This window comes from Trachurus japonicus, chromosome 1 (assembly GCF_045865225.1).
Source record: "Trachurus japonicus isolate A0001 chromosome 1, Traja_1.0".
NCBI classification, from domain to species: Eukaryota; Metazoa; Chordata; class Actinopteri; order Carangiformes; family Carangidae; genus Trachurus; species Trachurus japonicus.
In genome coordinates, this window is record NC_140907.1 from 23,678,417 (window position 1) to 23,700,054 (window position 21,638).

Below are 21,638 nucleotides of genomic sequence, written 5' to 3' on the forward strand. Positions count from 1 at the left end.
CTATGAATGGTTTAGGTAAGGAAACAAGGCAGATGAGGCTAAAGCTACAAGTTTGGGACAATAATTTGTTTCAGTGTTTTCCTCCTGTCACAGAGCAGTTTACAAGCCCATCCCAGGACAGTGTCACGTTTCCCTCAACATTTTCCTCTTGGAGATTAATGATGATGTCCAGACATCCACTCTGAAATATAGTGGATCTGCAGAACATGGCCATGGATGGATCCAGCTGCGAAATTATGCTGTCTGATAAACTTCTTCAACAGGCAGTGCAGTTTAGTAAAGAAATGTCTTTTTTTTTGTTCTTATGAAGTAAATGTTATTTAATATTTTAGGCAGCTATGAAAACAGAGCAAAAACTTTACTTATAATAATAAAAGTTGCCAGTCTTATGCGAAAGGCACATTACCTTAACTGTGTGTTTCATGTCATGTTTTTCACAAATTGTATATTCACCTTCTCTTTTCAACATGTGATGATTACAATCTTGATTTGCCCTTTTAATGAATGTACAATTATATAATCAAGAAGGGTACAATTTGTAAAAACCTGTGGAAATATTGCACACAACATGTTTTTACCGGGAGATTTTTTTATTATTATTATTATTATTATTATTATTCAGGTGAGGTCTACCAACAAGAGTGATGTGTGTAACAAGTCCCTTCGTCACCTGGAGGCTCAACAGTCAAATACTTGAGCTGCTTGGACAAGTTGTCTGACTCCCTGCAGAGTAATGGGTTTGTTCGTTTTCTCAGGAGCAACTTTCTCCTCTGAAAATAGAGTTAGAGGCTCCGAGTCTTTCAGAAACATTGATTATACCAACAGAACTTCTCTTTTAAAGCTGATGCTCTTCTGTGACACCACAGCGTCATTAACAACTGCTTTACCTTGATTTTTCCTTTTTAAATCAAAGCCAAAAGTGTATACGTAAGATTTTTTTTGATGCTACAATAGATTTAAAACTGGTCAAGCCATAAATATTCATGAAAAAACAAAAACAAAAGTCACATTGTGGATTTAGTAAAATTTAATTTATCTACAATTACGTCTCCATACAGGCACACAGACCCATAGATTCTTTATTCATTTCAATGTGGCTCATAAATTGATAAGTTACACAATATCATACAGAAGCTGAATGCCAGTACTGGACAAAAAGTTGCAAAAATATCTTTTTTGTCTTTACATCTTTTCTCTCAGTGTTTTGCAGCATATTGTAGAGCAGTTAGGGTTTCGTTTGTCAAAAAGGAACAAGTGTTGTTGTGTTTGAAATACTGTGACACTGAACTTGAACTCAACGGGGGTGTGAAGGCAGACAAATCCAGGGTGCAGCACAGTGACATGTTTGCTTGCGGGGCGGGTGATCCTAATGCATCATACGTCTGGTGAGAGCAGGAGTGCAGGATGGGGAAAATGAGAACAACATTAAATCTGTCAATATTTGCTTTGTTTTTTTTTGTTGTTGCTACAATTTAAATCCTCCTTCCTAAATGTTCCAGGTAACTCTTGTGCGTTAAAATGAACCTAGCGTGATTACAAACTATATGACAATACGTTACAATAACCACAAGACTGGTAAAAAAAAAAAAAAAAAAAACCATCACAAACTGATGGTGAACGTAGCAGAGATGAATGCACTGACATGTTGAAACTTTTAGCCGACACTGGAAACTGAAGTTTTGGACAGAGGAACTTGAACAAATGTGAGTGATGTGACCGTGAAGGGGGGGAAGAAAATTGAAGATAGCATGGCAGCTGGATAAAGACAATCCTTCAGTATATTAGTCCTATTCTTGAGTTTCTCTCGCGTGTTTCTGTAAAGTCTTTTCTTGCCTGTTAGCAGACAAGTTCCCATCGCTTCCTTCTCTTCTGTCAGTGTTTTGTTTTTGTTTTTTTTCCCCTCTAGTCCTCATCTTCATCCTCCTCCTCCTCATCATCGTCGTCCGTTTGGTCCCTGGCGTCGAGGTCGTCTTCATCTTCCACCTGTAAGGCAAGGGTCACAGTCTAACTAAAGCAAACACACAAAACACGGCCGAGCAGTTATTCCTCCGTCATAATACGCAGCTCACTGGTCATGACATCTCTACTTCCAACAGCTGCTGCCACGGTTACAGTGGCTGGCTGAGCTGAGACGTCACTAAAACACACAAAGATGCATGTTTTGGGGGTGTAATTTCCACTTTTCTTCTCTTGTCTCCCTCAAGTTTGACAGTTTAGCTTGATTTTCTCAATAAAATCTCTCTATCGTGGTTCTTTCTAGATGCAGTAACTACAGTGAGCTCACAGCAATACAATGAGCTTCCCAAACAGCAGCGAGTGGTGTGGGGAAATTAGCTGAGCTGACTTTTTTTGTCTTGGGTTTTTTCCCTGACACAGGTTTCCTTCCCACTGAGCTTTGATTCAAGTCTGGTCAGGTATCTTTTTTTTTTTTTTTGGCTTTTCACTCATTTCCTGTCATATCTGATAACAATCTAATGATGGAAATTATTTTCAAAATCCATCAATCAGGTTGCCCTGTCTTGTTGATGAGGTGAGGTGTCATAGGCGTGAAGAGGGATGGGTCCTGACATCCGATTAAACTGTGAGTCAAGCTGCATATTACACGTCATTCTCACTCAGTTACATCACTGCTCTATCTGCAGTTTTATCATCCTCATGTTGTCACATGTTCAGGTTTTGAAATAAGAGAACAAGAGCAGGAGTCAAACGAGAAACATTACACCACTCACTGCATTGTTTTAATAATTTAGTCACTTACCGTTCATTTTTGTCAGTGCAGATTTATCATTTTTAATCTAAACTGTAAACTTTGTGTATTTAAATTTTGTCTTTTTCTAACCGTACAGTGGAGAGCAATACTGTATTTTATCATGTAGTTACTTTTTTGTGTTGAATAAGTTTGTCAACAAAAAGAAATTGATCCAAGATTTTGTCGATAAGATGCTGTGTCCCTGCCTTTAAGAAAAAAAGATTTATATGTAGCAAAATTATCTGTTATTGGAACTTGAAGTGAAACATTATTTTCAACTCATGTTTTTTTTTTTTTTTTAACAGTAAATCAGTCGACCTATTTCTCCACTAACTCATTACACCACCATTCCTCTGTACACTTAATGATAACATGGTAGTCAAAGTTCAAACTCCTCTACGTCCTGATGACTTCAGAAAAATATAAAACTGGTGGTTTTGTCTACCGTCTCTCCCAGGTCTTTGAGCCTCTGTTTGAGGCTGTGGATTTTCTGGTCCTGGTCGGCCAGCAGCATCAGCAGGTCGTCCTGCTCCTTCTTGGACTCCTGAACCTCCGTCTGCAGCTTTGCCTTCTCCGTCTGCAGGATGGCCACCGTGCTGGTGGCCGAAGCCAGCTGCTGCTCTAGGTCTGCCCGGCTCTCCGACAAGCTCTTTGTCTCCCCCTGAACCGACAAAGACGGGGGCGACACAAGAGAGAATGATGAGATTAAGATACCAATGACAGACATTCAAAACCTCCCTGAACATTTAATACACATGTATTTTCATCAGCTTTTATCTCAAAAACAAATGATGGAATCCAATAAAAAAACAACAACAGAGATTTGACAGAGCACAGATAAATTGTTGCACAGATCTTCTCCACACCTTCAGTCTCTCTGCCTCAGTCGTCTGTGCTGAAAGTCTGTTCTCAAGTTCTGCCACCTTGGCTGGGTCTAATGGGCCGTCGCTGCTGGGGACGACATCTGAGGACTGGGAGACGATACAGAGTGACGTTCAGTTGCTTCGTGTTCAGAATAATGTGATAGTATTTGGTGCGAGCTGTAATGTTAGCGCTGTATTTACCCCGGCCTCAACTATTTGGACCAGCTCTTGTCTCTCCATCTGAAGCTGGTTGATTTCTGTCGACTGGGACTGAACCTGACTCCTCAAAGCCTCCAGCTCCTGCAACAAAAAGCACAAAAAAACAATATAAAAATTAATTATCAAAACCCAGGTACGCCTCAGACCTTTTTAGTTTTTATCAGGACTAAAACATATAGGACCAGTGGAAGTTTGAACACAAATATTTGACTGGTGTTTGAATCAAATTGGGGAAGTGAAGAGTGATGATGATGAACCTCACCTTGAGCAGCTCTGTGTTTTCTGATGCTCCTGCTGAACCCTCTGCCGTCTGTGCCGCCTCTGACCTCTACACACACACACACAGTAAAAACATAATACATGTCATTTTCACAGTGACAGGGTAAAACTCTACACACAGTTCTTTGTATTGTAAGAAAACAGCCATTTTCAGTAATGATCAATCTGCTTGTTTCACTGATCAGTTGTTTTGTTTGTAACCGTGTCAAAATATTCATCTTTTCCCAAAGGCTGCTGATTAATTTTCTTCTAGCTGACGAATTACTTGCAGAACAACTAACAACATGTGAGTAACACAAACTTGTGCTCGCCAGCGTTTGTTTGGAAGTTCAGTTGTAGCGACTATATGTCATATAATGCATTATTCAGAGGCTATTTACATTTATGTACTGTATATGGCTCTGATTAGACCAGACAAAGCCAAACGTAATTTGTGTAATAAGGTTGATTGTTTTTGTCCGGGGTGAAATGGAGAGCAGCTCGTCTACCGATCAATCATTGTGCAGTGGCCGAACAGTGGCCACTGCTGCTGCTGCTTGGGAAACACTCCCCTGGGTGTTAGTGAGCTGTGTGTGGAGGACGGTGTTTCCATCTCCACTAGAAGCTCACATTAACACACACTAACACACTCACAAACACCCGATTGCAAGTCTTATTTCATTGTGCCCCAGAAATCAACCCCCAGACTCACACACATACACACAAATGTGTACTGTATCCAGACTTTACTAACCAGGGTGTTGATGAGTGCGTCTTTGTCACCAAGTTGTGTCTGCAGGAGTGTGTGTTGCTTGCGCAGCTCCTCCACCTCCTCTTTGAGCTGAGTCAGCTCTTCTGTCTGCAGGCCGTTCACCTGGGAGGCGTCTCCCTGGCTGTTTGACTGACTCTGGTTATCCTTACCTGAAGGATCAAACACACACACAAGTGAAGTGTAATGTAAATAATTGTAAAAGACAAGAGTTTAGACAGATTGCTATACGGCTCCTGCTTTACTTTTGTTTTTATTCTTAGCATTTCTAAGCATTTTGGGGGGATTTTTATACCTTTAATTGACAGGATAGCTGGACAGAGACAGGATACGGGGAGACAAAGACACGCAGCAAAAGGCCGCTGCAGTGAGGACTTATGCCTATGCATATGGAGTGTCTCCTCTACCCAGTGAGATATAGGAGGCATGTGCTTTACTTTTGATGTAAGATTACTCTCCAACTAAATTTCTCTGATGTGTTATTACAGAGAACAGAGGAAGCATGCGAGTTATCAGACAGATCCAGTTTCTATTCAAAGCACTTGCATTTTTCTCATTCATTCACACAGTTGTACCTGTGACTTTTATTTTCATTTCCCTAAAACGTTTATATTATGAAGTTGGACTGTTGGCCTGTTTAAAGAGAAATTCAGGTCATGCGTTCATACACTGTTCATACAGGCTTTCTCCACAATTAAAAAAAAAACAAAGTCCTCTTAACTCTCATCTCCCAAATTATCAATCTTAAGCAATTCTGCTTGTTTCATGTGTAAACAAAACACGAAAACCTGAGGTTTTAAAAGTGACTAACTCACTGTCACTGTTTACCAAGAACTGGTTAGAGCATGAAACTTCCCAATAACCACAAATTATTTCTGTTTGCAAAAGAAAGTAAAAGAGCTTATTTCTCATAAACTGAGCTATTCCTATAAAAACCCTCTGATCATGTTGGTGGTTGCCTAATGTGGTAAAATTATATCTAGGGATGTCGCTGCATATCACTGTTGCCCCGTATCTCAGCTATGAAGCAGTAAAACGTTGTCATAACCAGCTGGATGACGTCCAAAACTAACTAACTAATAAATACAAGAGCCAGGCTGGTTAAAATATATATAGGTAGGTGGTCTTTAGGGCATTTACTGCTCGATGCCATTGTGCACCTTCTAAATTTGTTTTAAATTGAGTGATTATTATTCCCTGTTTTTGTTTTTATTTATTATAGTGTTTATGATTAACTATATTGTATTTTTACAACTGTACATCACTTTGGTCGACTGAGGTTGTTTTTAAATGTGCTTTATAAATAAACTGTGTGTGTGTGTGTGTGACCTTTCAAAGTTCTGCGTCAAGGGAACGCGTTGCCACCACCATTCTGCTGGGTGTGTGTGTGTGTGGTTTCATTATTTCATCATTGAGTCATTATTTGTGAAATGTGTTTATCTTCTGGGCACCGTGAACATCGGCGGCCGAAGTGGAACAGGTGTTTTTTGGAATTAGAGTTGATCGATGTTGAACAACAAATGCTTTTATTGCAAATGCGGATTCACAGATGAAGGAGAAGACGTTTGTGGAGGTCGTCTGTACACCCACTCAACAAGTTGAGAAAGAGAATGGGGCGAAATTTGCCACACCCGGAAAGTTTACTACCAGAAATGACGTCCTGAGTGGACGAAGGACTTGGTGAGGGTACGCTGTCGACTGGACGCAGAAGCATAAAGCAGGCTTTACACTGGTTCGTGTTAGTCGGTGCAACTCTGATACTTTCTAGAGGACAGAACAAGCAGCTGTGAAGTGAAGTGAACCCACCTAATTTTAGCTTGAGGATGTTGTACTGGTCTTTGTGCTGCTGGATCTGGGACAGCTGCTGAGTGACTGTCGTCTGCATCTGTTCGTTCTGAGACGTCATGGACTCGACCTGCTCTTTCAGTTCCTGGATCTGAGCATCCTGAAGGTCACACAGTTACAGTTAACACAGTCAGTAGTACAATAGTACATCAAATATAAGTGAATGCACACAAATGAAAAACAAACCACATGTAGAGCTTAAAACAGCACATTGCCCCTGTTAAAGGAGTATGAGTGTGTTTACCTGTTCTCTGATCAGCTCTTTGTACTGAGTTACGATGTTGTCATGTTGCTCTAATGTCTTCTTCACCTCCTCCTCCTTTTTCTCCTCCTCGCTGGATTTGTGAACTGCTTTCGTGATGACACCTGGTTAGAGTAGATGGTAAACGTCTCATTAAACCTCATGAACGTCTGAAACTGGAAGATAAAACATGAGATATTACTGGAAGGAAGAAGAAAAAAAAACTGACCCTCCAGTTCTTTGACCAGCTTGGTGAACTCGTGATCGAACAGCATCTGCTCTGGAGACGGGAAGACGGGCTGCGGCTTCTGGGCCGCCCGCGAGTACAACTCGTGTTTGGTGATGAAGCCCAGTTTCTCTACAAAGTTTTCCTTTCCAATGCGCTTCTCGATCAGCTGCTTTAGTTTCTCTCTGAAGGGGACAGAAGGGACAGGGAGAGTCTAAACCGGGACACAAGATGCTTCATGAGGTTAAAGGACGAAGAAGAACAGTCTGGTTGTTTCTCTGCCAGAGAAACCTGATTACCTCTCCACACATACATATATAACTATAAATATACTGTAGGTGCATGTTTACTGCACAACAAAGGGCTCAGGGAAGGAAAAATATTCCTGTAGTGACAAGACAGAGACTCAAGTGCAGTAAAAAAAAAAATGCTACTTGTATCTGCCTGACGTCATCATTGAATTAAAATCAAAACATAAATAAGCACCACACACTGAATGAGTCGGTTTCCTCAGCACGACGGCAGCCTGTCTGCTTGACTCAAAGTTTACCCGTTCCTCAACAGTTCAAATTCAGTGATGAAATACTTCTTAACTTCCTAAGAAATGCAGTAAACAGAGGAAAATCTAAATCAAATCAATATTTAGCGTGACCAGTCTTTGGCTTTTTAAACAGCACCGGTCCAAAGGGCGGGGAAGGTTTCCCTCTATCAGCAACGTAAGGCAGGGAAAGAAAAGCTGTATTGATCCTCCTGTTACAAACTGTTAAGCAGAACAAAGGTAGGAAGGTGTTATTGAATAAAAGTGTTCAAGAGGCACTAAAAGAAGCAGCACTGTCACCTGTCTAAATTAGGTGGAAACACGATAAAAAGGACAAATTGCTTCACCATCAAAGCTACAGCTGCAAATATTAAAGGTGAACTATGCAAGTCTGTTTTTTCTCTACAGAGCTCCCACTACAGTTTCACTTTAATACTCCAGTCATAGCTTTTTAATTATTTTTTTTACCTCATATGTATTTTTTTTTATGTATTTTGTTTGATAGATCTGTTTTTTTTTTTTGATGAATGAATGCTTGAATGCACAGCTGCTGTAATAATTGCAATTTCCTGTGAAGGATTATTAAAGTATCTATCTATCTATTAGAAATATACCAATGCAAGTTCCAGTGAGTTGCTGTGGAGAGGGGGGAGGAATCCGACTGATGCGATTTATCAGAAACAATCTGTTTTCTTGTGTTGCTTACTTGGTGTAGTTCTCCAGTGAGTTGTCGTTGTAGTAGATGCAGATGCCGAGAAGCAGCGCACACAGGCCCTGGACCAGCCGTTCGTCCTCTCCCAGGTTCTCTGAGATCTGAGCCGTCAGCTACAGGAGGCACCAAAGGTCAAGGATTCATTCAACACTGGTTCAGACTGCAGCAACAATCTCCCACAACCCTTTAAACCTGCGGGTTGAATATGCTGTATGAATGTGCTGTTTGAGCGCCAGTGACAAGCGGCTCACAAGGATACGAAGGGAACATTTTCCTGATTGTGTAGAAAGTGTGTGACAGCGATCGGACAGTTGCTGATCCACGTGCACAGCAGCATGAGGAGGCCCACCCTCGTCTGTACTTTACTGCCCTGTGGAGCACAACATAAAACAACAGACAGGTCAACACGACGTGCATCTGAAATGACAGTTAACAACCCGCTGACGAGAATCCAATGACGACGACAGATGTTACGTTCTAGAGATATTAAAACATCTGAAGTCCAGACAACGAAGAACCAGATGTTACATATGGGAGTTTATGTACATCACAGCACATGTTCATAACCTCTATCAGAATGGAAACCACTTTCATTTTGTCATAGACTTTTAGTTTAAGTCCAGATTGGAACATAAATCAATCATCAATTTTTGTTATTTATTTAAAGAAGAAGTTATAAATGGCATTTGGCGAGAGAACAAAAAGAAAACCAAACAAAAGTATCGCCAATGTTTTAGATTCAACCAGTAAAACAAAGCGGCTGATGAAATGGTCACAAAGGTTGATTGTGTTTGGACAAAATTAAGCAACACTTCCGATAGGGCCAATTTTTCTCCAATTCAAACATGTTGTAAGTATAAACAAAACAAAAAAAAGTGCAGCTCAACAAAAAAAATAATGATGAACTGACAAATTAAATCATGTTAATCGAAGGACCTCAATCACATCACCCATTAGTAGTTAATAAGAGAAACAAAAGACTAGGACACATTCAAAATTAATATATTCAGTAGATTCAAACAAGGTTGTTACCCATGCAGTTCTGTTTCAGGAAATCAGCGTCTATAAGGCCTAAAATAAAAAACCCATTATCTTTACATCCAGCCATCGGGGATTCCTTCACTTCAAAATGTTCTAGTATTTTGTGCTTAGTATGTAATCTTCATTCTGCAAATAACTAATAATCAAAACATTTTGAAACTGCAACGAAAATGTTATTGTTTCGAGCTATCAGCACATGCAAAGCAAAAGCCACTGAAATGTGTTTTCTGACGATGAAACCAAAGTGATCATGCATTTCCATGAAAACAGCTTTGAGAAACATGTACGAGGTTTCAGATCTACAGCAGACCTTCATCTGGATTTTCTTCCTCTTCACAAAGTCGGCTTCCAATGAATATTTATAGTAAACTTGTGTTAGTTTTGAATTATTAATCTCAATCAAACAGAAGAACAGATGATTTTCATGGAGTTGGGATGTAAATAGATAAAATCAGTACAGATCAAAACACAGTGCAGAGATGAGTGGGATCTGTACTCTCTCTTACACTGCTGCTGCTGCTGCTAATAGGCTGGTGCATTAACACTTATTAATACACAACATGCTTTAAAGGGACAACGAGGAGTTTCTATTCGGTTATAAAAAAGTCTCACGTTAATGTGGATGAATCTCCGCTACCCACACTTGTTAATGGGCCCATTTTCGATAAATATATCGTTCTGTCTCTATCGTTATTTTGTTATTATTAGTGGTGGCGGAGATGCTGGTCGAGCCGACCAGCGTTTCCTTAATGAGAATAACGCAGCTGAATCGCTGTTTATGGTCGGAACTACGACGGTATGTGAACCTCTTTGAACCTCTGACTTTAATTATTGATGAATGAAAACATGAGTCCGTCTTGCGCCGGTCAAAGAATTTTACGGTGAGTGCGGAGGCTCATAAATGTAGTGTGAAAACGCTTCGCTTTTCCAAAACTCCTCGTTGTCCCTTTAAGAAGCGCAGACCTCTTTTTTCTGGAGTGAAACAAAAGATGCCAAAACTCATCGAGTTATGAAGCTTTGAGAAATGAACGTGTGGGTAAAAAAACTTATCAGCATTCCATACAGCAAAAACTTACGAATTCACCTTTTCAGATTTTGTCTCCAAATTTGACGTAATGCAAAAATGAAGGAGAAAACAAAAAGAAAGGAAAATGACCACAAGTATTAATCGAACAAACATAGGTCCCTTCTCTGTGCTTGTGTCGGGGGCGATGTGTTGTACTGGTCTGACTGGTCTCCTTCCAGTTGGATGAGTGTGTAAAACCTCCACAGTTCACAGGGAAACCTCTTAAGAGCCAGTGTGCAAAACCAAATTCTGCTGCTTGCACCTGCTGGTCTCTTTATTTCCAATTAACTTCAAGTTAGTTCTTCATCATGGCGGCTTATTTGTTCCCTGTCAGATATTCAGAGTATAACCTGATGAACCAGATGTGGCTTTACCAGGTTTGTCCAACAGCTTCCTCCAACACTTCCCCAATCACTCATCTATGAAGCTCATCATTGATCTTTGGCTGCTGTGTTCAGGTAGCAGCTACACGTGTCCACTGTCTTTCTCACTAATTATAGCCCACGTCAATAAACAAAACACCAGCTGTGGAAAGAAAGCCATCATGGAGATACAGAGCTGAGTGTGCTTTATGTAAAGCTGATCTTCTTGACCCTTGTACTGCTCAACCTCCTGGACCTCCAGTTTATGGTTTCTCACAACTAGTTCATATGACATGTCAGAAATAAGATGCGGTTATAAAGCTCATATGGTAAAAATGGGACACTATTTCAGACAGTCTCTCTCAGTGAGACATTCATACAGTAGCGCTGCACTCGGGTGTTCAGGTGAAATGTGCCACGAATACTTGGTTCGATGCCAGGCACCAAACAGCTGGCCAATAATGGAGTGAATGGAGTTTCAGACATGATACGCCACCGACCCCGTGTTTATCTGATTATGTAGAGCGAGCTACTGAAGTTACCTGGCCCTTACACAAATGGCTTGTTGGAAGGAACATAAAGCTCCTTACAGACTAGCAGGCTGCCGTACACTCGCATTGCAAAATCTACAACTGGAGAAAAACAGAGGAATTGGCAACTCCAAGGGCTGCATGAATTTAAACTGAGAAACCCCGAGGTGATTAGATTAATAACTGACTAACGTAAACCTTTATCTCAACTCTAAAATCTCTAAATACCTATTTTAGAACCATCTTTCTGAGCCCAAAGTAAAAACTGATCGATCCGCTCCTCAGTGTAAAGTTTGATCACATTTGGAAGCAGGAATAAGAATAAGAACCTGGACAGGAAAAGGCCCCAAAAGCCACTGCAGCTCAAAACTTCCTGAACAGACAAGAGGACGGCTTGCAGCACAACAAACGGTCCGAGATCACAGCTCAAAGCAGGCGTTAGGATAAAAAACAGCTGCTGTGTCCCTTTTCTCTGAACCTCTCTTGGGTGTTCACTTGTGTACTTCCCCACACACTCCACCAGTGAACAGTGAAGGAGTGCACCCGTGTGCCACCCGTATGAGGAAGAACTGGGTCAAAGCCATAAGTTAGGGACGAAGGAGGGGTAGTGAAGGGTTAAAGGGAAGCAAGATCCCCCAACACGCGGGCCATCAAGACCCCTACTACAGATGCCAAGCCAAAATAATCAGGACAGGTGCCGCCCAAACACTTAAAAACACACACACACACACACAGTACACACACACGCTCTTTACTCACCCGCCGGACGATCTTATCTCCCTGCAAAATCACAATAATGTGACTGTTCTGTTCACTGTTGTTGACACTTGTGCACGTTAAACAAATGCTTTAGCCTGTCAGCATCCCCCTTCATTCAAGTGTCGTCTTTTTGTTGTTGTTGTTGTTGTTGTTTTACTGTCCTACCTGGGAGAGGATGTTGGTGCACTGCTGCAGCAGAGAGACGGGGGGTTTGCCCAGGCTGGTGGCGAGCTGCACCCTCAGCAGCTGCTCCTTCTGGGTGAGGTTGTCCTGCAGGGCGTGAGCCAGCGCCACGGCGGCACACCAGTTGGACAGAGAGTCTGCTGAGAACAGGCCTCCACACAGCAGCTGGCCCGCAGAGATGGAGTTGGCTGTGGAGAAAAAATGAGTCAATGAATAACAAAGTAGAAGGAATCAGGCAGAATAAACAACAGTCCATCCAAAACAAGGAAGGAAATGACACCGGAGGTTTTGTCTTACATAATATCATCGCTCTTAAAGGGATACTTCACCCAGAATCAATAATTCACCAATTTTCTACTCATCGTCATGCCAAGGAAGGGTTTGGAGAACTTTCGGAGTCATCAAAACGGGGGTCCAGCTAGCAACGGATTTTCATATAATGGCGGTAGATAGTGCTCACTCTTGAATCGTCCAAAACACACACTGAAACATCCAGATACCGCCATACTGCTCGTGCGTACTGACCCAAGTGTCCTGAAGCCGCGACATGAAAAAGTTGTTTGGAAAAAAATAATTTGATCTCTGTTTTTAGCCTTGTTGTTGATCAAATTAATTTTTTCAGAACAACTTTTTCATGTGGCGGCTTCAGGACACTTGGGTCAGTACGGACGAGCAGTATGGAGGTATTTGGATGTTTCATAGTGTGTGTTTTGGATGATTCAAAACTGAGCACTATCCACCACCATTATATGAAAATCTGTTGCCAGCCGGACCCCCCCTGGAACTCCAAAAGCGTTTTGATAACTCAGAAAGTTTTCTGAACCCTTCCTTGGCATAAGGGTGAGTAGAAAATTGGTGAATTATCGATTCTGGGTGAAGTATCCCTTTAATGAGGCTGTGACCTGTGATCTATTTTTTTTATTTTAGTACCCTTTCAAGTGATGCTGTTTTCTATCTTCTAGTTTCTCTCTGCATCATTGCATGTAGATTATTCTGTGAGTGTTTTGCTAAATCTATGACACAATGACTGAGGAAACCTACCCATTAAACTTTCATTTTACATTTAATTGGTGCAATTCACTCCTCAATGGGAACTTATAATTGTTTAAAGTTGAAGCAGAGGCAAATGTTCATTCTACAGTAACAACAACAACAACAACAACAACTGAAGGCCACTTATGAAGCTCTTAACTCTATGTCACTCACCATCGATAGTGGAGGGAAGCAGCGTCGCTACAATCTCCCCCTGGCCCTTCTGGTTTTTGTAGAGGAAACACTGGAAACAGTAGAGGACTGCACATCGCAGCACAAACGGCTGCCTTTCGTTCACCATGGACATGAGCAGAACGACGATAGCTGGTCTATGAAGCAATGGAGAGGAGAGATCAGAGGGGGAAATCAGGGCGTTAAGCTGGATTTACTTTCAGATGGATAAGGGGAGTTTTTTTTAAATATCTCGGTCCACTGGTTGTGTCTTACCTTGGTGGGTTTGACGGAGCGTTGACAGAGGCAAAGTAGTCCTGGTTGACCTGTGAGCCCCTGATGACCTCCGATACAGTGTTGATGGTCTGAAAGACAGCGGCCAGATCACAAGTTGGAACGCAGTTGGTTTTAATGTGGCAGCACCTGAGTGAGCTACTCTTCATTTATTGGGTTTATTGGGTTTTTTAAAATTCTCTTTTAATTATGATTTTTCATGGTTAACATGTTCATTAACATAATTCCCCATTCTCATCCATTCATCTGTAAATTACCATTAAATCCCACAGCAGTATATTTGCGATTCCATAAATAACACAGAGATGAATGATTGGTCTTTCCACCATAATATAAGAAATTAAACCTTTAAAATACAAACTATACTCCCTAGAACAGGGAATGCTGGGGTCACCATAAAGGGACATTACTTAGCAACTTAGCATTATATAAAAGATGGTCGTACTGGCTTGACTTGGGTTTATTGTTGTTGGTTTTTACCTCAGTGAGGATGTCAGCAGGCACGCCAGTGGCCATGAGGATGGTGCACAGCTGCTGCAGTAGACCACACTGGTACATGGACTTCTGGCAGCTGGATGTGGCTCCTGGAGAGTTCACTGGAGAAACCATGACTCGCACCAGCTGGTGACAGGAAGGAACAGAAAAAACTGCCTGATCAGGATGTTGAACTGATAACGTGGAGATCTGAGCAACAAGGCGACGACATGGTGACTGTTGTAAATCACCTGCAGCATGAGGTGGAGGTTGGTGACCTTCTGCGCAGACCAGCCAGAGTTGTCGTCACCGACCTCAAACCAGGGCTTCATTCTCTGGATGTAGGAGCCCTCCTTGAAGAAGTTCTGGTTGGAGCTGTTGTTTTTCAGCAGATTGAGCAGCAGCAGCAAACAGTCCTCCACCACGATACCTGCACACGGGGAGGACGGCCATACGGGTCAGGGTCACTACAACAATCTTAACATTTCATCCTACACTGAAGATCGTAGGTGTGTATGCGCATCGACTTCTACTCCCACCTCCGTCGCTGCTGCCTTCTTCTGTGATGATGTCTAGGAGACGCTCGAATGCGTTCTCAAACGCCACTATTTTCTGAATGGCAGCATTTCCTTTAGTCAGCTGCTGAAGCAACAGCAAGCCCTGTTGACAAGCAGAGCACAGGGTTTCACACAACTCCTGCAAGTTTGGCTGTTGTGGTATTATACATTTATATCTAACAGTCATGATGCAAAGACGTCAATTGACCATATTCACAGTGTCGCCATCTTTCCTTACGTCGTCACTCGGGGTGGGTAAACAAACCATATAACTCCCTGGCTGCAAGCCGTACAAACGTCGGGAGTCTGATAAACTGCTTTCCTCTCATCACTTCCTGGTCGATACAGATTTAAAGCAGAAGTCTTAAATAGTTATATCTTCCGACGGAAATCACTTACATAGAGTGTTTGGTCACAGGATCGCTTACTTCTGCTTTAAGGAAGGCATGGGTTGTTGGGCCATATTTCAAAGTAAAACAACATTTGGGTTCAATTGATTTGAATTAAGTTAGCCAGCATTAGCTGCAACTGCTAACGTTAACGGTAACGTTATGCGACGGCGATGAATCTTCCCGCCTCGAGTGACGACGTAAGCAAAGATGGCGAAGCTGTAAATACGGTCAATTTCAAGAGGTTTTCATATGTTAAAGAGAGATTCACTCACATCATTGCGAATTACTTCTCTGGAGTCTGCCAATAGGTCCATCAATCTGGAAACACCTGTGGAAGGAGAAAAATATTTGTAGTGTCAAGAAAAGAACTCAAGAAAAAGACAAAATGTCAGCAGCATAAATAACTGGAGGTGGATGAACTCACCCATGGGGCTGACCAGAATGACGCCCTGGACCTGGACGCCCTGGTTCTTGAGGAGAGCAGTCAACAGCTTCACCGCAGGCCAACGCACATGGAAGTCAAACTCCTACAATCACAACAACAACAACACTCATTGGGCGGCTGTTCAGACATTATGTTTTAACACAGACGTCCTCCGGCTGCCACGGGAGCAGAAACAGTTCAATACCTCCAACAAAGTGAGCAGAAGGGTCACATGCTCCGGGTCCTCGATGAACTTGTCTGTAAACTCGGCCCCCAGGTCGTCCGCCTGCTTCTGGGCGTTCTCGTCTGCGAAAGGAGGTTGAGAGCTGAAATCAGACACACTTGCAGAAGGAGGCGTCGCTCTGGTGAGGGGAAACCAGCTGGGTTGTTCATAGCAATCAGCCTGAGTTACACAGCGGTCGCTCACTACTGGATGTGAAACTTCTCCCTTGTCGACCCTTGTGCGAAATCAGCGGTTCATTTTCTGCAGTTCGACAATGAAGCTACAACAAATATGTGAATCTCCCCAATAAATGTGCACATGCTCAGGGTGATACTGGTGAACATGCCTACTGGGGGGGGGGGGGGCACAGATGAGGGAGGGAACAGCTGGATGACAGGTTGAACAGATCTCAGTGAGGTTACTACACAAGAATAAACATTTAATGCGCCGTTAACTGAGAGCTTAAGTATGGCGAGAGTATTTCCTCCCTAAGGGACGGTTACAAAAAACTACAAAACAACATATTTTCTCATTCACCTCTGGTACGATCAAACCGTGCAGATAGTTTCAGATGTGTTGACCCACGTATGTTTTGATACATCCATTTCTAAAAAAAAAAGTCCAATTCAGGCAGAGTGTATCCTCCTCTGGGAGCTGGGGTGATTGTAACATTACCTGAGCTGGTCAGTTTAATCGTATCCAGGACATGTATGTGGGTCATTTTTCACTTCCTCCTCTCCAGTACAGCTGAGATTACTTTATTGCTCATCCATGAACTCACTGGTTTTCCAGTAATTTCAATTTTGTGCTAAAATGGTGATGCTAATCCTTGTTCAAACTGAGTGTTAGATTTCTTCTTTCACTCAATGGGGATTAACAGATGGACGAAAAACTGCTCAAATTCAATCATAATGTTGTTTTGTGTGTGCTACATGTGCAAAAAAAAGCATCTGTCTGTTGACATGTTCACAAATTCACACAAGTTCAAAGATATCTGTGTATGTAGTTTCTTCCAAGAATCTCAACATCTGTTCCTGTAAATATATTCCAATGAAACTGTGCAAAAATGGAACAAACTATCTGCACTGTTAGAGGGGATGAGGAAATATGCTTTTTTATTATTTTTTACATTTGGCAACATCTCTACTAACTAAAACACACACACACACACCAAAAAAACCCTCAATAATTTTCATTTTCACCACAACAACAGTGCAAAAACTAACCAGGTATTAAAGTGTGAGAAAATACCAAAAAGAAACAATTTATTAGCAGATAGAAGCTGAAGCATGTGACGGTATTAGAGAAGCGTTCCGGTTACCACCCAAACACCTTCATGTCACTTCACCACTGATTTTTAGTTTAGTTAGTTTTCTAGTCGGACTCTTACTACTGCACAAACGGCTACGCTTCAGTACTGACCAGGCACGGACACATTCTTATGCTTCCCTGAGACAGGGAGAGGGGTTACTGCGTCTGTGAGGGCATGGGAGGGGCGGGGCGGGGGGAGAGGAAGTTTAAAGCTGCACCCAGAAGCTAGAATTCATTCAACCACTGTGAAGAAGTGTAGAAAACAAGCTGCCTGATTCTCAATGAAAACAAGCCAATGACAACAACTAAAACACAGCCAGATTTTTTTTTTCCAAACAGGAGGAATGAAAAAGTGAATAGAAAAGAATCAAGACTATTAATGTGTTCCTTCTCCACATCCCAACCAAAAACAACCTATGATATGTGTGACTGTTGCTTGCTGGTTGTTAGGTATGGGGGCGTGGGAGGGTGGGGGGATAGAGGGGGCGTGGCATCATGCACAGGCAAAGAGTTTTACCTTCTGATTCATCTGTAGGGTTAAAACATGGAAGAGAAAAGAGAAACGAGAACCTTTACATGAAGCACTCATTATCAGTGTGTAGAAGAGGGGAATGCAAATTGACTGAAGTCCAGTTCACATGAAGTGAACTCATTTTACACATGCAAACAGAAGAATGCTCAGTCAGTCAAGACAATTATGGTGGACGCCCAATTAATTAATTAATTAATTAATTAATTAATTCAATAGAAAAAGGTAAATTTCATAATTTGTAACAATCACGGGACAGGGTTAAATACCTTGTTCTTCCTCCTCATCGTTGCAGATGATGTTATATAATGTGTCCAGAGCGTAGCCGAGGATTTCAGAGTCCGACCTAAAACATAAGTATGGAATTGGAAAATAAACACACGACCTACTACTACACATAACTTTATATATTTAACAGGTGCAAAGCTGTCAGCGTGACAGATGTCACACTGAACAAATGCACAAGGATTACATGAACATACCTGTCAGTTTGAAGGATGTTAATCAAGTGATCCATGGCCTGTGTGCCAACCTCCATGCGATATTTCTACAACAGATAACAGCAGGGCAAATCCATATGTATAGTGCCTTGTAGAAATAATCTAATCATTATAAGACAGTTAAAAATAAAACAGTGCATGACATGAATGAAACATCAAGATATCAGAATGCCTTTCACGTTTTAACCTAAAAGATTGTTTTTCTTTTTAGTTTGCTCCTCATGTGTTGAATGAACATTGTATTCTACTTCTGTACTTCAGTGATCTGAGAGATCTGGACAGTTCATCATGTTGCACCAGATTAGAAAGATGCAGACAGAGAAAAATGACAATGGTGAACTTTCTTTTCTTTTTTTACATACAGGAAGTCTGCACATCTATCTGTTTTCCTGACCAGCGCTGACACCCTTGCCTATTAATGTGCAACCCTGTGCCTCCTAAACCCCTTATTCATGCCTGATAAACTCATTATTCATGGTTGATGGGGCGGCCAGTGAAAAACTGAAAGTGAACAGAACTTAGAGGTAAGAAATGACCCCTGATGCTGGTGGCTGTGATGTTACATAAAAGACAATGTAACAGAGGAGGAAACATTGGAAACAAATGTCCCCGTTAATTTATAGGACAATACAACACAGGGCAACAGGAAAAAAAAAAAAAGGTTGATACAGTTGACACCAACTGCTCGACATTCACTCATTTTACAATTTATTATGTACACCCCGATTTAACCCTCCTGCTGTCCTCCCGGGTCAAGGAAGGAAGGAAGGAAGGAAGGAAGGACAAAGGGAAAGAAGGAAGGAAGGAAGGATAAAGGGATAGAAGGAAGGAAGGAAGGAAGGACGAAGGGAAAGAAAGAAGGAAGGAAGGCAGGAAGGACGAAGGGAAAGAAGGAAGGAAGGAAGGAAGGACAAAGGGAACGATGGGAGGAAAGAAGGAAGGGAAAAAGGAAGGAAAGATAGATGGAGGGAGGGAACAGATTGGGTCAAAAAAGAAGAAGTAAGGATGAAGGGAAGGAAGGTAAGGAAAGGAGGGACGTAAAGGATTGTGGAAAGAAGGAAGGGAAAAGGGAAGGAAAGAAAGATGGAGGGAGGGAGGGAACAGACCAGGTCAACTGGATCAAAAGAGGAAGGAAGAAGAAGGACGAAGGGAAGGAAGGAAGGAAGGAAGGAAGGAAGGAAGGAAGGAAGGAAGGAAGGAAGGAAGGAAAGAAGCTAGGGAAAAAGGATTGTGGAAAGAAGGAAGGGAGAAAGGGAGAAAGGAAGGAAAGAAGGAAGGATGGAGGAAGTGAACGGATTGGGTCAATTTGACCCAGAGGGACAACAGGAGGGTTAAAAAAATAATCATGAATGAAATCAAATACAGTAATAGTGGGTGTGCCTAATAAACTGCAGAGTGAGTCACCTTATCCCATTAACCTGCTCCTGTCACTTTACCTTAGAGAGGGACTTGAGGGCCCGGACAGCATCTCTGCGATCTTCTAGGAGGGTTGAGGAGGCCACCCTGTCACACAACTTCTGGATCTGTCAACACAGGATTCATCATTACTTTTTTTTTGTTTACAATTACATCTCCACCTAATTTGTATGTATATTACCCAGTATGTGTATGTCTTCATGCATGGAGAGGGAGAGATTTTGCAAATCAGGATGGACATGATATTGTCTGAAAGTGTGGAATAGGCAATGCTGTTTTAGAGGAGTCTAGAGGTGTGGATCTCAACCTCAGTGTAAGGGTCTTCACAAGGGGTTGGGGTTTGATTAACCAATCAGAAGCAGAAAAAACTATTGTATTTTGTGTTTTTTTGTATTGTATAAAAGAAAAAAAAGTCTGAAATAATCTAATGACAAAGTCAGACCAATGTGCATGGATACACTGGCCTTCTTCAGGGTCGCAGTGGACTCATTAGACAATGACACAACAGAAGGCCACAAGCTGAGACATGTTAGTTTGTGTTTGCGCTACAACTGCTGCTGGAGTTTTTCAAGAAAGCAATGACACAAAAATTAAAACACACAGGTTTTGGTGATGAGGAATGTGTAGCACAGTCTGCAGGAAGGACAAGTTGCACCTCTGAACAGCCAAAACAGGAATGTCTACACACAAAGATGTGATTGTGTGTCTCTGGCCTGTAAAGTCCTGCTGACAAACACTTGTATGTTTCACTTTTTTTGTGTTTTGTTATTATAGTAATTGGTGGTTCCATAGGATTTATACCAGGTGAGGGTTTTCAGCTTGTGTTTACTTTATAACGCTGTAATTTAGATATAATTGGGTGATGAATATGGTAATGAGAATTTTCCGACGAGAAGAGAAGAATAATACGTATTGCAAATAATAGATAGCTGCAATGACAGTCTGTGTGCTATCAAAATCATGATTTCCTTTTCCTATCATGGTGGGTGTCAAGATATAGGCTATGTTTTCTTCAAAGTATTACAGACAGATACTGAGTGAGTGGCTGCAGGCGGATACTCCTTACTGTGTGTTTTCTTTCATTCATGCACGTAAAACACGGTAGATATGTCACGGATAGACAGACAGACAAGACAGACCCACCACAGCTGCGGACTGACAGATCTGCTACGTTAGCTAATTAGCCCTCTGACTGTTAGCTCGCTGTTGTCACTCATTAAAAGGCAGGGCCCTGTGTCTTTATCAATCTATATGTTTCTTTTTCTCTTTTTTTTTGTTGGGAAAAAAGTCTTTAACTCCCAGTATAAAACACATTTCCCCCTCGGTCAGCCTCAGTTTGTGTCACACACAACACACGGAGGTGAAACCGCAGCTAGCCGCCGCAGCTAGCTCCATAGCAGCTAGCCGGGCTGGTCTCTCTCCTACCGTCTCCGCTCCGGACGGCATCGGCCCCGGGACCTGCCCTCCGATCACTCCGCGGATGAAGTTCATCTTCACTCCCTCTGAAGAAACCGTCAGACTCCCCTCTCCGTGGTCCGTGTATATATATATATATTTAAAAAGACAGAGAGAAAGAGAGAGAGGAAACGTGTACACAATGATGATTTTGTGTGTGTGTGTGTGACACTGTGTACACTGACTGACTGACTGATCGACCCCGGAACTCAACCGTGTCTGCTCTGCGCAGGCGCGCAAACGTGGCGATACGTGGCTGATCAGCAGTCAGAGGAGGAATCATTTAAAGGGCAACAACAACAATAGCCAAAATGTTACATACAAGAACAAATCCTTGTTTTTTTCATCATCAATGGTTTGATGGGAAAAAAAACACCAAAAAAAACATCTTGTTTGTGACACAGCTCCCGAATGAAAATTGATATTTCAAAATAGTATTCCGCCAAATACATTCAATCATTATGAAAAACAGAAAAGCTATAAAAACCATTAGACGTCT

General features: G+C 41.8%; 1 protein-coding gene across 3 annotated transcripts; it reads right to left on the reverse strand.

Moving 5' to 3' along the window:
- Nucleotides 1-1,009: 1,009 nt before the first annotated feature.
- Nucleotides 1,010-21,362, reverse strand: uso1 (USO1 vesicle transport factor). 3 transcript variants are annotated; one of them, XM_085781145.1, is made up of 27 exons: nucleotides 21,110-21,362; nucleotides 19,705-19,791; nucleotides 18,251-18,315; nucleotides 18,038-18,114; nucleotides 17,757-17,768; nucleotides 17,351-17,404; nucleotides 15,911-16,011; nucleotides 15,706-15,808; nucleotides 15,554-15,609; nucleotides 14,872-14,992; nucleotides 14,584-14,762; nucleotides 14,339-14,479; nucleotides 13,841-13,929; nucleotides 13,568-13,722; nucleotides 12,344-12,549; nucleotides 12,179-12,199; nucleotides 8,680-8,790; nucleotides 8,415-8,533; nucleotides 7,174-7,355; nucleotides 6,948-7,069; nucleotides 6,665-6,803; nucleotides 4,844-5,010; nucleotides 4,094-4,159; nucleotides 3,814-3,912; nucleotides 3,616-3,720; nucleotides 3,195-3,410; nucleotides 1,010-1,983 (listed from the first exon to the last, which is right to left on the reverse strand). In XM_085781145.1, exons 1-27 carry the CDS (start codon nucleotides 21,173-21,175, stop codon nucleotides 1,903-1,905), a joined length of 2,940 nt encoding a protein of 979 aa, XP_085637271.1. In that variant the 5' UTR covers nucleotides 21,176-21,362; the 3' UTR covers nucleotides 1,010-1,902. The 3 variants fall into 3 exon arrangements, with proteins under 3 accessions (XP_085637271.1, XP_085637253.1, XP_085637261.1); XM_085781127.1 differs by lacking the exons at nucleotides 17,351-17,404; nucleotides 17,757-17,768; XM_085781135.1 differs by lacking the exons at nucleotides 12,179-12,199; nucleotides 17,351-17,404; nucleotides 17,757-17,768.
- Nucleotides 21,363-21,638: the final 276 nt, after the last annotated feature.

Excerpts from the sequence above, each read along its gene's own strand:
- uso1 (XM_085781145.1), bottom strand. The coding sequence starts at position 21,175 with ATGAACTTCATCCGCGGAGTGATCGGAGGGCAGGTCCCGGGGCCGATG. Across the intron at positions 13,930-14,338 it reads CTGCTGACATCCTCACTGAG|ACCATCAACACTGTATCGGA; the intron begins GTAAAAACCAAC and ends GCTGTCTTTCAG. Across the intron at positions 13,723-13,840 it reads GCTCCGTCAAACCCACCAAG|ACCAGCTATCGTCGTTCTGC; the intron begins GTAAGACACAAC and ends ATTGCTTCATAG.